Raw genomic sequence first — 16,557 nt, 5'->3', positions numbered from 1 at the left:
AACCTCGCTTGGCAGAGAACTCTAGTACAAATGCCTATGCCTCAGGAATAAGAAGTCATCCCAGCATCACTACTAATCCTCATCTTCATCTCCTCTCAACCTATCAAGGCTTAGGATGCCAGTCAATCAGTCCTGAAATAGCACATAATTATGAACAGAGCTGCACATGACAGAAAGTATTCGAAGATATAAAGTCAACTGACCAACATAGGATAAAAATGGTCTCCCACCTCACAATTTCCTAGCCAGAATGGGGAAATGCTAAGATCAAGAAAAAATAAATACAGAAGGCATTTTTAATCTCTTTAAAAGATAACGGACTCTTTAAACAAAAATGATGGCAATGTATTTTGGGGTTTATAACATACGTACCAGTAGAATATATGACAACAGTAGCACAAAGGACAGGATACAAAGTGAAAGGAGGAGAGTAATGGAAAGCCCTAGGACCCAGGGAGACAGACCAGGGTAAATGGTAGAAGGCAACACAACAGAACTATGAGGAAGAGGACCACAGGTGATGAGGATGGGAGAAAAGCCAGAGAGATTCCAGGAACCAGAGACAGGATGGCTAGGATAGAAAGGAAAGAAAACAGAATACAAGAGAAAATCAAACCAGAAGAGAATCAAAAGCAGGTAGAATTAACTATTACTACCAACTCGTTATTACTACAATGGGTAACTTCATCCGTTATAGACATAAACCATTTGTACTTGTTGTAAGTTCTACAACTAACCAACATCCACAGATTTGTATCATTTTTGTGTTTTCTCTTTAATCCTAAATTTTTAGAACCTAGCAATCATATAACTATCCATAGACAACCACAAGAGTCCTGTATATTAATAAGAATCATTCCTACCTAGGAAATTCTACTAACTTAAGTCATTTCAATCTGTTCTGATGTCTTTAGATCTTCTGACATTCCCTCAATCTCAAACTCTCACACAATCATACTTTTTTCTCCTAAAATACCAAAATGCCACTATTGCCACTTAGTGTTATTCTCCTGTTCACCCTTCACCACCACAGGCAGTAACTGCAAAGAACTTGCTAATCCATTAATTAAAGATCTCTACTTCCCATTATAGAGGACTAAATTTAGAAAGCAAATTGGGTTGGGAGGAAACCATGTGTCACAACAAGTGAGATGAATTCCATGGAAGGGGGTAGGGTTACTGGCCTGTTTCTTATGAAGCCTCTGACACTAACACACCCTCCTCTGCTGAGAATACACAGCCGCTCTTCCATGGGTGGGGGAACCATTCATCACTGTAATCATCTGAAGAAGACTTTATTGTACCATCAGGTCACAAAAGCCACAGGACCTATCAGCCAGCAAATGCTTCAGGGAGCATGTCTCCTCGGCTTTCCTGAAACCTTCAATTTAGTTACACAAAAGAAAGGGGTGGCAAGCCAGCATTAATTGTACCTTTAGAGAAGAGCCACTTCCCACCCACAGGGGTAGCTATGACTTTACTGGACTACCAAATGGATATAAAGACAAAAGTAAACACTGTAATTTGCTGTTTTTGTCTCTGGCACAGGGGGAGTGGTACAATTGACACTGTCTGTAAACAGTAATAATGCCAGATGTAACACAAAGAACAGGATTCCCCCCATCTCTCCACCCCCTCCCCACCCCCTCTCCCTTTGACATTCCTCCTGAGATTATTCATCTTGAGGAAACACAGAGAAGCCTTCCTATAGTCCATATGCTGCTACCACATGCAACCGAGGGAGAATCCAAGTTTGTACTGACTCCTCCTACCTCATTCTTATTCAAAGCAAGAATCATTAGAGCTCAAGATACATTCAATTGTTTCTACCAGCTGAGAAAAAAATACAGGGAGAAGAAATTTGAGAGGAAGTATGGAAGAGATAAGTGACATGCCTACCTCTGAATAAGAACAAGGGTGAAATGACAAAAAGTATAAATGAAAATAGAAGCATCCTAAACAAACTAAAAAGCTAAAAAAAAATTTCATCTGTGCCTAGGCCTAGGGGCTCATAAAAGATATGGGAAAAGAAGATGAATTCAAAAGAGAAACTTACCTGACCAGAGTTCCCGCCAGGTGTAATGCAGGCGTACTCTACACTTCTTCTGGTAGCAAAGTAGTTTATGTACTACCTGAATGCAGCGTCTGTAACAGACAAAAACTGGGGTAAGCCTAAATGTATGATGCAACTCACCACAGATACCCTTTTCTTTAGCAAGGCAGCTTTGCTAAGGCCACTAAAGATGCTGGAGATGAATTTGTACACGTGTAAAAGAAACTTGAACTTTCCGGTGCATAAATCTCCCCCCCACACACAACACACACACACACACACACACACACACACACACACACAATGCTTGTGCTAATTCCCTTTATCATTAGGAAAAGGGGGCTATAACAGCACCTAGGTCAGCAGCTGATTAGGTATTACAGATACCATTCCCTTGAGTATTTTTCCCCAGAGGAAAGCATGTATCAGCGGACCGGAATTAGACTACTCCATTCAGTGTTGCAAACATAGAATATAAAAATACAAAAGTAAAGACCTTAAGTCTTCAGATCTATTTTTTTTTTTAAGATTTTATTTATTTGAGGGGCGCCTGGGTGGCACAGTCATTAAGCGTCTGCCTTCGGCTCAGGGCGTGATCCTGGCGTTATGGGATCGAGCCCCACGTCAGGCTCCTCTGCTATGAGCCTGCTTCTTCCTCTCCCACTCCTCCTGCTTGTGTTCCCTTTCTCGCTGGCTGTCTCTATCTCTGTCGAATAAATAAATAAAATCTTAAAAAAAAAAAAAAAGATTTTATTTATTTGAGAGAGAGCTGGGGGGAGAGCAGGGGGAGGAGCAGAGGAAGATGGACAGATACACTCTGTGCTGAGTGAGGAACCCCACCCAGGGCTCGATCTCAAAACCCTGAGATCATGACCTGAGCCAAAATCAAGATTCGGATGCTTAACCAACTGAGCCACCCACATGCCCCTCTTTTAAATTTGTTTTTATCTATTTAAATTTGTTTTTAATTTAATTTTTAAATTATTTTGGTTTAATTCATAATTAATTTAAATTTTATTTACATTAAAAGTTAAATTAGGGTGCCTGGGTGGCTCAGTCGGTTAAGCGGCTGCCTTCGGCTCAGGTCATGATCCCAGCGTCCTGGGATCGAGTCCCACATCGGGCTCCCTGCTTGGTGGGAAGTCTGCTTCTCCCTCTACTCGTCCCCCTTCCTCCCCCTGGCCTGCACTCACTTTCTAATTAAAAATTCACTCTTCAGTTGCACTAGCCACATACCAAATGCTCAACAACCACATGTGGTTAGTGACTACCATTTTGGACAGCACAAACATATACAACTTTTCTATCATCACAAAAACTTCCACTGAATGGTACAATTCTAGATCACTGGAATATTCAACATTACTCACATTACAATAACACATATGTTTGATAAAGTATTTCTAAATAAGCAGTTAATAGGTTGAAAGAGGTTTTTTTTGTTTTGTTTTGTTTTTTAAAGATTTTATTTATTTATGTGACAGACAGACAGCGAGAGAGGGAACACAAGCAGGGGGAGTGGGAGAGGAAGAAGCAGGCTCCCAGTGGAGGAGCCTGACGTGGGGCTCGATCCCAGAATGCCAGGATCACGCCCTGAGCCGAAGGCAGACGCTTTAATGACTGCGCTACCCAGGCGCCCTGAGATGAAAGAGTTTCTAAACATTATAAATCTAACAAAAAATATTTTTTCATCTCTGATTGGGAGAGGGTTTTGGAAGTATAAAAAGCCATGGAGGATAGCACAAGGTAGAATACAGATGAAATTTACTTCCTAAAAATGAATATCTTGTGTGATTTTTAAAAAATGATTATATTAAAGCCACATCATATGGGAAATTACATTTGTAGCAAAAGACACAAAAGCATTACTATGCTTAATGTATATATAAATTGATAAGAAAAAATAAGAAAGATGAGCAAAGGGAATAGTCAACAAACCTCCCAGCCCCCCAAAGGGGGAAAATATGGAAAGTTAACATTTTTCTACAATGTTCAACTTCACTTTAAAAAGGCATATTAAAACAAGATTGTCCTTATGTATCAAATTAACACAGACTTTAATGTTGGTAAAGGTACAGCAAAACAGCCACTTATACCTTATGAAGGAAGTATAACTGGTACACACAGCCCTTTCAGGAGGCAATTGGGCAATCTCTATCAATAGCCTTAATAACATTTATACCCTTTGACCCACAAACCCCTCCAGAGAATTCAGCTTTATCCAGAATGCAAAAATTAAAATGCTTTAAACAAAAAGATGTTCATCATAATCTTATTTGTAATAAAAGAAAACTGGAAACGACTGTGGAAATAACATCCAATGCTGAGAGAACAGCAATCATTACACATAGAGCAGTTCTCCCTTATCTGCAGGGGATGCATTCCAATACACCCAGTGGATCCCTGAAACTGTCAACAGTACCAAACCCTCTATGTTCTGTTTTTCTCCTATACATACATACCTATGATAAAGTTTAATTTATAAATTAGATAGTAACAGATTAACAATAACTGATAATAAAATAGAGCAATTTTAACAATGTATTGTAATAAAAGTTATGTGAATTTTAACAATGTATTGTAATAAAAGTTATGTGAATGTGGTTTCTCTAAGTATCTTACTGTACTGTACTCACCCTTCTTCTTCTGGTAATGTGAGATGATAAAAAGTCTATGTGGTGAGATGAAGTGAGCTGAACGACGTAGGCATTGTGACCTAGCTTTAGGCTACTACTGACCCATGGTATGCAGAAGAAGAATCATCTGCTTCCAAACCAAAGTTGACCACAGGGAACTAAAACCACGTAAAATAAAATGACTGATAAGGGAAGACTGCTATATGTTATGTACTAAATTATGTTCCTTCTAAATTCATGACTGTTTTTTTAAAGATTTTATTTATAAGATTTTATTTATTTTATTTGTCAGGAGCACAGAAGAAGGGAGAACAGCAGGCAGAGGGAGAAGCAGGCTCCCACTGAGCAAGGAGCCCAATGCGGGACTCAATCCCAGGACCCTGGGATCATGACCTGAGCCGAAGGCAGACACCTAACTGACTGAGCCACCCGGGAGTCCCATCTAAATTCATATGTTGAAACCCTAACCCTAACCTAACTAATGTGACTGTACTTAGATATAAGGCCTTTAAGAAAGTCATTAAAGGGGTACTTGGCTGGCTCAGTCAGAGGAGTGTGCAACTCTTGATCTTGGGGTCGTGAGTTCACGTCCCTGGCTTCCTCATAAGAAAAGGAAGAGAAACCAAGAACGCTTGCTCCCACACAGAAAGAAAAGGCCCTGTGAGGATGCTTCGAGAAGGTGGCCATCTGTAAACCATGGAGAGAGGCCTCTGGGGAAACCAAAGGTGCTGGCACCTTGATTTTGGACTTCCAGCCTCCAGAACTATGAGAAAATAAATTTCCATTATTAAGCCACCCAATCTGTGGGTTTTTTGTTATCGCAGCCCAAGCAGACTAAAACATAGATATATAATGTAACCCCATGAAACTCTTTTTTTTTTTTTTTAAAGCCTTATTTATTTTAGAGAAACAGGGGCAGGGAGTGCACAAGCCAGGGTTTGGGGGGGAAGGGGCAGAAGGAGAGAGAGGGAAGCAGACTCCCCACTGAGCAAGGAGCCCAACAGGACCCTGAGATCGTGACCTGAGCCAAAACCAAAAGTTGGGACGCTTGACCAAATGAGCCACCTAGGCAGGGCCCCATGAAGCTCTTAAAAAGTATATCCATGGGGCGCCTGGGTGGCACAGCGGTTGGGCGTCTGCCTTTGGCTCAGGGCATGATCCCAGCGTTCTGGGATCGAGGCCCACATCAGGCTACTCCGCTATGAGCCTGCTTCTTCCTTTCCCACTCCCCCTGCTTGTGTTCCCTCTCTCGCTGGCTGTCTCTATCTCTGTCAAATAAATAAATAAAATCTTTTAAAAATAAATAAATAAATAAATAAAAATTTAAAAAAAAGTATATCCATGAAGAATTTTTCACAACACAAGAAGATATTTATGTTACAATGGAAAGTGAAAAAATAGCATGCAAAATTATATACGTTTAAATGTATGATAATGGTCACAAGCATATTCAAGCATTAAAAAAAGATTTAATTTGATGTTAATTTGGATGGTAGGATATAGGTGAATTCTTTTCTTTCTCTTTTTCTGTTTTCTCCAAATTTTCCACAATTCTATTTTTATAGCTAAGAAATCCACCACTTAAAACAAATTCATTTTTAAAAATTTTAACATCCTCAGGGCACCTGGGTGGTGCAGTCAGTTAAGCGTCTGACTCTTGGTTTCAGCATGGGTCATGATCTTGGGGTTGTGAGACTGAGACCTAAGTCAGGCCTGGCACTCAGCGTGGAGTCTGCTTGAGATTCTCTCTCCCTTCCCTGACCCTCCCGCTTGTGTGCGCACTCTCTCTCTCTCTCCCTAAAATAAATCTTTAAAAAAAATTTTTTTTAACATCCTCTAAAAGGGGCACAAAGGAACTTTTTAGAGAAGAGAAATGTTTTATACCTTGACTGGGATAGTTGTTACAAGGATGTATACATTTATCACAACTCATTAAACTGCTCATCCCACTGCGATACTGTTTATAAATCCTTGGCAAAGGAAGTCCAGAAACACAATGGGCAGATCATGAGAGAATAATATGGAGAGAACCTGAATGTATATCTATAAACCAAGAATCTAGGTATTCAAGGTTTTACAACATCATTTCTTAAATCAAATTAATGACCCTTCTACTTTTGCCAAAGCTGGAGGAAAGTCCAAGTAGAAATAAAATCCTTGGCTGTGATGAGGATGTAGAAAAATTGGAGCCCATTTACATTGCCGGTGGAAATGTAAAATGGTACAACCACTTTGGAAAACGGTTTAGCAATTCCTCAAAATGTTACACACAGAATTACCACATGACCCCCCCAATTCCACTACTAGGTATATACACACAAAAAACATATATCCACATAAAAACTTGTACATGAATGTTGATAGCAGCATTATTCATAACAGCCAAAGATATAAGCAATCCAAATGTCTATCAACTGATGAATGGATAAAGAAAGTGTCACACATTCACACAATGGAATAGTAATCAGCCACAGAAAGGAAGTACTAATACATGCCACAACACAGACGAAACCTGAGAACTTTATGTCACAAAAGGTCATATGGTATATGATCTCACTTATAGAAAATGTCCAGAATAGGCAAATATATAGAGCCAGAAAGTAGACTGGGAGTGGGGAAGTAGAAATAGAGGCCCAAGGCTTAGACTGTACCCCTCTGAAAATCCGGGTTCATCACACAAACCAAAAGATTCAGAAGAGACTGTGAGACCTATATTTTCATTCATTCATTCAACAAATACTGTTTGCCAACTAAACATCTAACACTTGGGGTGCCTGGCTGGCTCAGTTGGAAGACAGTGCAATTCTTGATCTGGTGTTGTAAGTTCAAGCCCCATGCTTTGTGTGGAGACTGCTTAAATAAATAAAAAGTTTTTAAAATTTCTCCAAAAAAATTAAGTGAAATAAACATCTAGCATTTAAGTCTTATTAGAACTAAGTTGTCAAGTTCCTGGAAAGTAGATCCAGATAACCTGCTAGTTTTAGGCAAATGAAAGAGGCTTTTCCTCTAGAAACTGTTTTGACATGAAAGTGTGAGGCAGAGAAAATAGAAATAGAAGAGACAAAATAAGTAAGGCAAAAGGGCAGAGCACAAAGTGGCTCCTCTGCACCTACTTGCCCCAAATACAATTCAGTTGAATGGCAGCTTCAAGTAAAGAATACCTCTGGAGCTGTGATTGAGACTCTCTGAAGTTCTATGGTTTTATTCTGAGACAAAGAATAACCTAAGATCCTACTAACTTCAGACACGGTAGGTAGCAACCTGTAGAGAATCAATCTGACAGCTCATGGAATCAAGTGAAAATGGAGGTAGCTAGCATCTTCTTAGGCTTCCTAGCAGAGGGGAAAAGAGGAGGGCAAAAAAACCAAACCAGGGGCGCCTGGGTGGCTGGGTTGTTAAGTGTCTGCCTTCGGCTCGGCGTGATCCCAGGGTTCTGGGATCAAGGCCCACATCAGGCTCCTCCACTGGGAGCCTGCTTCTTCCTCTCCCACTCCCCCTGCTGTGTTCCCTCTCTCGCTGGCTGTCTCTTTCTGTCAAATAAATAAATAAATAAAATCTTTAAAAAAAACAAAACAACAACAAAAAAAAACACTACAATCGTCCCTCTGTGGAATGAGAGCCAAAGACACTAACTAGAAGAATTAAAGTGTCGGGGCACCTAGGTGGCTGAGTCAGTTAAGCATCTGCTTTCTGCTCAGGTCATGATCCCTGGGTCCTGCTACTGAGCTCACTCAGCAGGGAGCCTAATTCTCCCTCTCTTGCCTGCTGCTCCCCCTGCTGGGCTCTCTCTCTGTCAAATAAATACATAAAATCTTAAAAAAAAAAAAAGAAGAAGAATTAAAGTGCCTAACAACATAATGACCCAAAAGAAATGAACTAAATTTGTAAATTAAAGCCCTGGAAGTTTTCAAAATATTCCCAGTAATGGGCTTGCACTGCTACCTTACCAGCCTATTCTACTCATCCTATAATTCAGATCTCTCTGTTCTTCCCACTCCTTGTAGCTCTAAGTGGTCTTCTAGAAGGTTTTCAGATCAGAATTATAAGAGGATTATATAACAGATCGATCTCTCTTTTTTTTTCTATTTAGTAGACTCCACACCCAATGTGGGACTTAAACTCACGACTCTGAGATTTACCAACTGAGCCAGCCAGGCGCCCCTATAACATATCTCTCTTAAAAGACTTCGGTATCCTCAGGAGTGGAATTAAAAATATTTACAAACCAGGGGCGCCTGGGTGGCTCAGTCATTAAGCATCTGCCTTTGGCTCAAGGCGTGATCCCGGCGTTCTGGGATCGAGCCCCACATCAGGCTCTTCCGATGGGAGCCAGCTTCTTCCTCTCCCACTCCCCCTGCTTGTGTTCCCTCTCTCGCTGGCTGTCTCTATGTCTGTCAAATAAATAAATAAATAAATCTTTAAAAAAAAGTATTTACAAACCATACAGAAATATAAATTAATACATAAATCAATACATATATCAAAAATTTAAATAATTCTTTTACTCTCTTAATGAACTAAACTGTATCAAAACTGTTTACCAAGTGACATAAATTATAGTATAAATCACCCTAATAGTTTCCAAATCAACTGCTGATTTTTAGATATTGCAGTGTGATCTTTGATGCAACTGTCACTAGCTACAAGATGCCATGATTTAACTTAGGAATATACAAACTCTTCTATCAAATTCCCCATTAAACTGAGAGGTACCTGGTGCTAACAGCCTTGCTGCAGCCAGCAAAGATGGCTGGATGCTGCCCATATATGACCACCCACGCACAATACATTCTGCACACCAGCACTTCTCACATGGCCTGGATCTGGACAGCCTGTACCCTGGCTCTAATGACAATGCCATCGCAACACTAAGCCCCCATGGAGCAGCAGGGAGACACTACCTATGCTCCCACCCCTGCTGCCACCAACCTCTGGTTCAAAGACCATCGATATTCACTCTGACAATGTTCCTAAGCTCTGTTCCTACCTCCTCGGCCACCCAACAGGTGACATTACCAGCCTGGTGGTCTCAATAACTTACACTATTTACCAAGAGAAATGAAAATTTTAACAACTGCTACAACCTTAAAATACAGACTGCCTGAATTACTCCAAAATGATTGCTTCTTTGGGATGTTTTTTATGCATGTAGTGGTTTCCTATTTCAACATGAGACAGTTCCACTTTAACCTGAAGCCTTCTTGTGGGGTCCACTAATGTGTCTGCTTTCTTCCAGTGCCTACCCCCAGGTGAGGGAATCTCTTACTGAGAAAGAGTCCAAATTTTCCATGTAAGAGTAGCTTAAAGGAAAGTTTACTCTCCTCAGAGACTCTTTCTCCTCACTCCTAAATCCTATGGCAGCAATGGGGGTTGCAGCAAGAATCAAGGAATAGAGTAAGGAGTGAAATTAATTGGTTAAGCTTCCCCACCTCTTACTGCTCCAGGCAAGACTTCCCTTTTCTCTCTCTTTTTGATATAAGCACCTTTCCCCATTATTACTTTACCTACAGCATTCATACACAGACGTGAAATTGTTTCATTTCTGACCCAGATTCTGGTTTTGCGTATTAAGTCTTTCCACACTCCTTATTTCTTCATATTTCACCAGGAAGATTATAAACTTATCTGAAATGGTAGAAATTCATTTTGCTTTCAATTTCTCATTCTGCGGTATGCTGCTGAAAAGCAGTACATACTGAGAAGTGAGAGCAGCAACCTGGCCTGATGCCCAGCTGGGAGCAGAGAAGTTCACCTAAAAAGGACTTGATGCTCCAAATGCCAAAAACTGGGAAGAGGGTTGGAGAAGGGGGTGGGGAGATCTGGATATATGCCCACAGGTAGTAATGAAGAAAGTATATTCAGCCCGAGGGTGGGACCTTCTGCCCAGCCTCTGTCAGTTTGATGCCTCATTATCTTCTCCATCTTCCCTAACCTCAGGACATTCAATTAGGGAGCAGGTGGAAAAAGCAACTGAGAAAGCAAGGCAATACCAAAAAAGGTAGAAACTGGGGGGAGGAGGGAGTTAAAATATTTATGTAGACCAGGTTCGCTGGCTGTGATGTGAGAGTCTTGTTAGACAGCCGCATCCCTGTAACTCTACATGCTGAATACACAATCTTACCATGTCATCCCACCTTCAATTGTTCCTCCTCAGCCACTTAACCTCAGGCAACCGTTTTTCTACTCTCCTATGCTTCCTCCATGCGCCCTACATTCTAATCATCCTGAATTACTTTCTACTTTCCGAACATGCCACACTTTCAAGCCTCCAAGCCTTTGAACATGCCAGTCACCTGCTTGGTGTGTCCCTCCCCCACTCTTCCACATAGAAAACTCCCACTGTTTCTTCATGACTCAGGTCAAATGCAACCTTCTCTGTTATCTTCTCTGATGCCCCAGTCAGCATTACTCACCCTGTGCAAATCTTTTTGTCACTTATCACAGCAGTAGTTAAGAGTACAGCCTCTGGGTGAGAGAGACTTGAGTCTGAATTGTGGTGATGCAACTTACTTGGTGTGCCACTGAGGTAGCCAGCCTGCAAAATAGCCCCCAGTGGTCCCCACCTCCTGGCATTTACATCCTTACATAAGGGTTGGTCTATATGACCAATAGAAATGGTATGTCATTTGAGATTATGTTATAAAAGACACTATGGCTTCCATCCTGGACTCTCACTTTCTTCTTTCTCCCTTGGATTACTTGCGTTGGAGGAGGCCAGCTGTGGTGAGCAGCCCTATGAAGAAGTCCACATGGCATGGAACTGAGGTTTGCCAACAACCATGGGAGTGAGCTTGGAAGCAAATTCTACAGCCCCAGTAGAGCCTCAGATGCCTACAGGCCCAGCTAACACTTTTTTTTTTAAGATTTATTTATTTATTTGAAAGAGAAAGACCACGCACAAGGGGGAGGGAGAGGAAGAGGGAAAGAAACCCAAACAGACTCTGCACTAAGCACAGAGCCCAACATGGGGCTCGATCTCACAACCCATGAGATCATGACCTGAGCAGAAAATAAGTTGGACACTCCACCAACTGAGCCACCCCCCCCGGGACCCCCCCAGCTAATACTTTGACTGCAGCCTTGTGAGAAACCCTATGCCAAAATTACCAAGCTACACTGCTTCTGGATTCCTCAACCATAGATACTGTGAGATAACAAGTATCTGTTTTAAACCACTCAGTTTGGGGTCATTTGTACATGGCAATGGATAACCTCTAGAGTCATTCCTTACATGGAAAATGAGAAAACTGAGACTATAATACGATACTACAAGGTAAATAGCATATCCTAAAACTAGAACATAAGATAACCAAGCCACAAATAAAAATAAAGTCTGTAGTAAAACAAATCTGATCCCTAAGGTGCTGAGGTTCAGAGATACACCTAAAACAAAAACTTATCTAATCAGTGTTATTAAAAAAGCAGCTTTCATGGTGTTTGAATTAAAATAAAGAATCAGGCTTAAATCTAAACACCAGAAGAAAATGCAAACAGAAAAGTGCAAACTGCAGGGCACCTGGGTTGCTCAGTCATTAAGCATCTGCCTTCGGCTCAGGCTCAGGTCAGGAGCCTGGAGTCCTGGGATGGAGCCCACATAGGGCTCCCTGCTCAGCAGGGAGTCTGCTTGTCCCTCTCCCTCTGACCTTCCCCACCGCTCATGCTCACTCACTCTTTAATAAAATCTTAAAAGTAAAAAAAAAAAAAAAAGAAGAAAAGAAAAATGCAAACTGCAACCTACTTACCTAAAAGTAAAATTTGTATCATTATTTCATACCTAGGAAATCAAGACTATATGACATGATCTACAAGCAGTCTAAAAAGCTAAGGTCTACTCTATTCGGAGTAAAATCTTTCATAGCTCCCTAGATCCCAGGCCTGTCTCTGGAATGAGGCACACTGACATTGCTGTTCACCAAACTGCTCTTTTGCTGAAAAAAATGGAAGTAGCAATCCCGTTGTCAGACTCAATTCAGATGCTTTTTAAGGAAAAAAGATAATACATATATATTTGGGATTACACTAATGTGGCACAGCTGTTCCTGGGCATTAAAGATAAGAAGAATGCAGAAACTATAAAGGAGAGAGAAAGCCTGAAGGCTTAAACTTTATTAAACTATGATGATTTTCAGTTGCGTGTAGTTGTGTTGGTTGTAAAGAATTGCGATAAACAATCTAACCTCCTCAGAAGGCAGGAATCTCCCAGTCAGGCCACTATATATATAATTTGCCTACCTAGAATAGTTCTCTTTTTTTTTTTTTCCTAGATTTTATTTATTTGACAGAGAGAGAGACAGCCAGCGAGAGAGGGAACACAAGCAGGGGGAGTGGGAGAGGGAGAAGCAGGCTTCCCGGCGAGCAGGGAGCCCGATGCGGAGCTCGATCCCGGGACCCCGGGACCATGACCAGAGCCGAAGGCAGATGCTTAACAACTGAACCACCCAGGCGCCCCTAGCTAGAATAGTTCTGACTAGACTGCTACACAATGTAGGCTAACAACAGACCAGAAGCTCTATTTCTCTGGACTTTCTCTACCTTTTTTTTTTCCTTTCTTTTTAAAGATTCTATTTATTCATTTGACAGAGAGAGACAGCCAGCGAGAGAGGGAACACAAGCAGGGGGAGTGGGAGAGGAAGAAGCAGACTCTCAGTGGAGGAGCCTGATGCGGGGCTCGATCCCAGAACACTGGGATCACGCCCTGAGCCGAAGGCAGACGCTCAACGACTGAGCCACCCAGGTGCCCCAGGACTTTCTCTACCTTCTAACTACTGCTGACTACTTGGATGCCAAAGCTCAGGGATGACCAAGGGGCTTGCTGGTATTCCATATCTTTGGATTACAACAGCCACCCATGATCACTTCAGCCCATCAGCCCTGTTCTTCATGTAGTGTGCCTAAAGTGATCATGAAGATACATGCAGAATCCCAACTGTGGTTTGTACATTTTCCCACCTTCTGGAAAGATGTATAAAACCGAGCCATAAAATGCTCCCTGACACTTCTCCATACACAAATGAGGTTTTCCTGAAGTATACACAGAATTCAGTGACTATAAATTTCCTATCACTCAATTCTATAAAACAGATTTGCACACATTAAGTGAACCATAGTACTTACACATACAGATCCATAGGAAACTCCTTCATCATGTGTGTTACAATAAACTCTACCATCAGGTCTGAGGGGAAAAGGAGAACAATTAAATCAATCAGAATGAAATGCAATGCATTTCATGCCTTTGAGTTGGAAAAAACCTCAGTATACCTTGCACTCATGCTGAATGCAACCACTAACCACATCTTTATTCACGTGCACTGAAATTTATTTTATATAAGGTACTTGTTGCAACACATTTCACCACCTGCCACTTGTAAAGTAACAAGAAAATTAGCTCATTCTCCTACTTCCAGAAGGATACCTTGACCTACCAATAAATTCGGGTACACAAGAGATTTCATTGCACAGATAATTTGTACCATGGCACTAATGCAAAATGCCAGAGGGAAATCATATTCTGAGCACCGAGTGATGAGGCAGAGAAGAAATTATGGATCACATCCATGTAACACTCCCTGTTAAGCTCTGAAGTTATGTCAGTCTATCTCACCTCATGATCACGCTCAGTTTGACAGATATTGACTGAATGGTCTGTGGGGCTTTGGGTCAATAGAGGCTTATTATACAGTCTTAATTACTGTTTCTAAAATCAAGTAGCTTTAGGAACCAGGGCTGAATATCCAAGTGAAATGGGATTAAGAGTTCAGATCATTCCCCTGAGGAAAATTCAGAATTCTGGGCAGACAAAATCGCATAAGATACAACCCCCTACTGTCAGCTCTGTCAGCCTCATCTCAACTTAATTTACTCAGAGGAAGTTTTGCATGTCTGATCCGTGAACTTCAAGCCTCCTGGCCAGCTGACACATCAATTTGGACCAAGAACAAAATGAAGAATTTGAAATTTTGATCAGGAATAAGATATTTTACAAATTTAACTCAAGTATCAGGCTTAGACTTAGCCATTTGTCTCCCTGGAAAGATCTTTTTCTTTAAACAAGAGAACCCTTTAATTGAGCATTCTATTCATTGGAGTTGCTTTCCCAAACTGAACAATAAACATGGTTTCTTAGACCAGAGAAGAAACATAACTAGTACATTCTCTGAGAGAGAAGCACAGCAACCAGGACCTATCCCTCCCCTCAATCACAAAAATCTGTCACTGGCTCAGAAAAATGCCAATTCTAATGAGACTCACCCAGTACTGCACATACTAAGGGACGGCAGGGAAGGTTCTTGTCCGCTGCCTTCTTCCTGTGTCTCATAGGCTTCACACAAAGAAGAAATGAAATTTAGTAGACACCTGAACTGACATCCAATGGCTCATCACCACGTTTTTCATGCAAATAAAAGCACTACTACAGAGATGCTACCTTTTCTTTCTTTTTCTAGTGATGGGGGTGGGGTGGGGCAGGGAGGACTTGTAAATACTTCTCAGTTACCAATGCAGGCCTGTGACAAAAACACAATTCACAGCAAGACAACAGCCCCAAAGGGCACTGGAGCATACTACAATGGGAAAGCTGTTGTTTTCACTCTGATTTTATCTAACCAAGTGACATTACTAACAACAAAAGAGGTATATGGGTATTTTTCTTTGATAATAAAGAAAAAGAGAAGAAGGTAACTGTGTAGAGGCAGCAACAGCAGTTGCAAAAAACAAAAGTTAAGTTTCAAATACAAACCTCAACGTGATATTTCTGAATATACCTCCAAGTATGAAGTAATTCCCTGATACCTTCATATTCTATTTACCCCTGCCTCTCAGATAAATAAAACAGCATCTGGTCTTAACTAATCAAAGATCATACTACATTTTGAAAACAAAAGGCTTAGGCCCATTTCCTTGTTGAAATCTACATTACTGGTACATTCTAATATTACTGCCATGGGGACATGGTTGTGGATCTTTCCATCCTCTCTTGAGTAAGAAAGAGCTCTATGACACGCAAAAAAAAAATCCCAACAACAGGCATGGGCCTGTTGAACAGCAGTTAAGCAAAAGCCCTTTAGTACAACATTCCACCCACATTTGTTCTAAGTAGGATCAATCTCATCCTCCCCAATCCTGCCAACATACCAAAAATTTCCTCTACGAAAAAACAAGAAACAAAAGTCACACCTACCATTCTGTGTAAGTTTACTCGAAAATTCATATTGTCGTCATGCAAAAATGCATTTGCATACTGATCCTAAAAAAATAGAAATATGGAGAAAAAGTAAGGAATGAGAGCTATACTTAGGAAACTCAGTTTATAATCTATCACACTTGCTACAAATCCTTGGACTTCAAGAACTACTTTCAAGGGACGCCTGGGTGGCTCAGTTGGTTAAGCGTCTGCCTTCTGTCAGGTCATGATCCTAGAGTCCCAGGATCAAGCCCCACATCCGGCTCCCTGCTCAGCAGGGACTCTGCTTCTCCCTCTGCCCCTCACCCCGCTGGTGCTTGCTATCTCTCACTCTCTCTCTAAAAAATCTTTAAAAAAAAAAAAAAAGAACTACTTTCAAGGACCCAAAGAGAACTAATGAGATGAGCCTAGAGTCTTAATGTTGAACCCTACTTAAGCCATGAGATTTTAATTGGGTATAATTTCCCAGTGTTGTCTCTAACTGGTCAAAAATCTCTCAGCAAATTACAAACAATAAAAAAATTAAGGCACAGAACTTGAGGCAAATGCTGAGAGGAATCTGTTTTCCTATTCTCTCTTCCTTCCCATCTGCCCAAGGAGCCTGCTCTGTTTGTGACAGCTTGAAGGCTTTCATCAGGGCTGCAGGATACATGTGCAGACTCCACATGAGGATCCACGATTAAGAA

General features: G+C 41.1%; 1 protein-coding gene across 4 annotated transcripts in view; it reads right to left on the bottom strand.

The window, feature by feature from the left end:
- Positions 1-16,557, bottom strand: part of ARMH3 (armadillo like helical domain containing 3) — a 175,387-nt gene that overhangs the window by 114,928 nt on the left and 43,902 nt on the right. For all 4 annotated transcript variants that reach the window (XM_087862761.1, XM_045802937.2, XM_045802938.2 and 1 more), the window contains 4 exons: positions 15,869-15,934; positions 14,941-15,010; positions 13,804-13,864; positions 2,057-2,145 (listed from right to left, as the gene is read on the bottom strand). In XM_087862761.1, coding sequence (XP_087718887.1) covers positions 2,057-2,145; positions 13,804-13,864; positions 14,941-15,010; positions 15,869-15,934 — 286 coding nt within the window. The remainder of the gene's footprint in view (positions 1-2,056; positions 2,146-13,803; positions 13,865-14,940; positions 15,011-15,868; positions 15,935-16,557) is intronic.

Source organism: Ursus americanus, chromosome 6 (assembly GCF_024610735.1).
Source record: "Ursus americanus isolate L20-20 chromosome 6, mUrsAme1.1.p, whole genome shotgun sequence".
NCBI lineage: Eukaryota > Metazoa > Chordata > Mammalia > Carnivora > Ursidae > Ursus > Ursus americanus.
The sequence above is the reverse complement of the archived record's forward strand: the minus strand, read 5'-3'. Positions and strand labels throughout refer to the sequence as shown.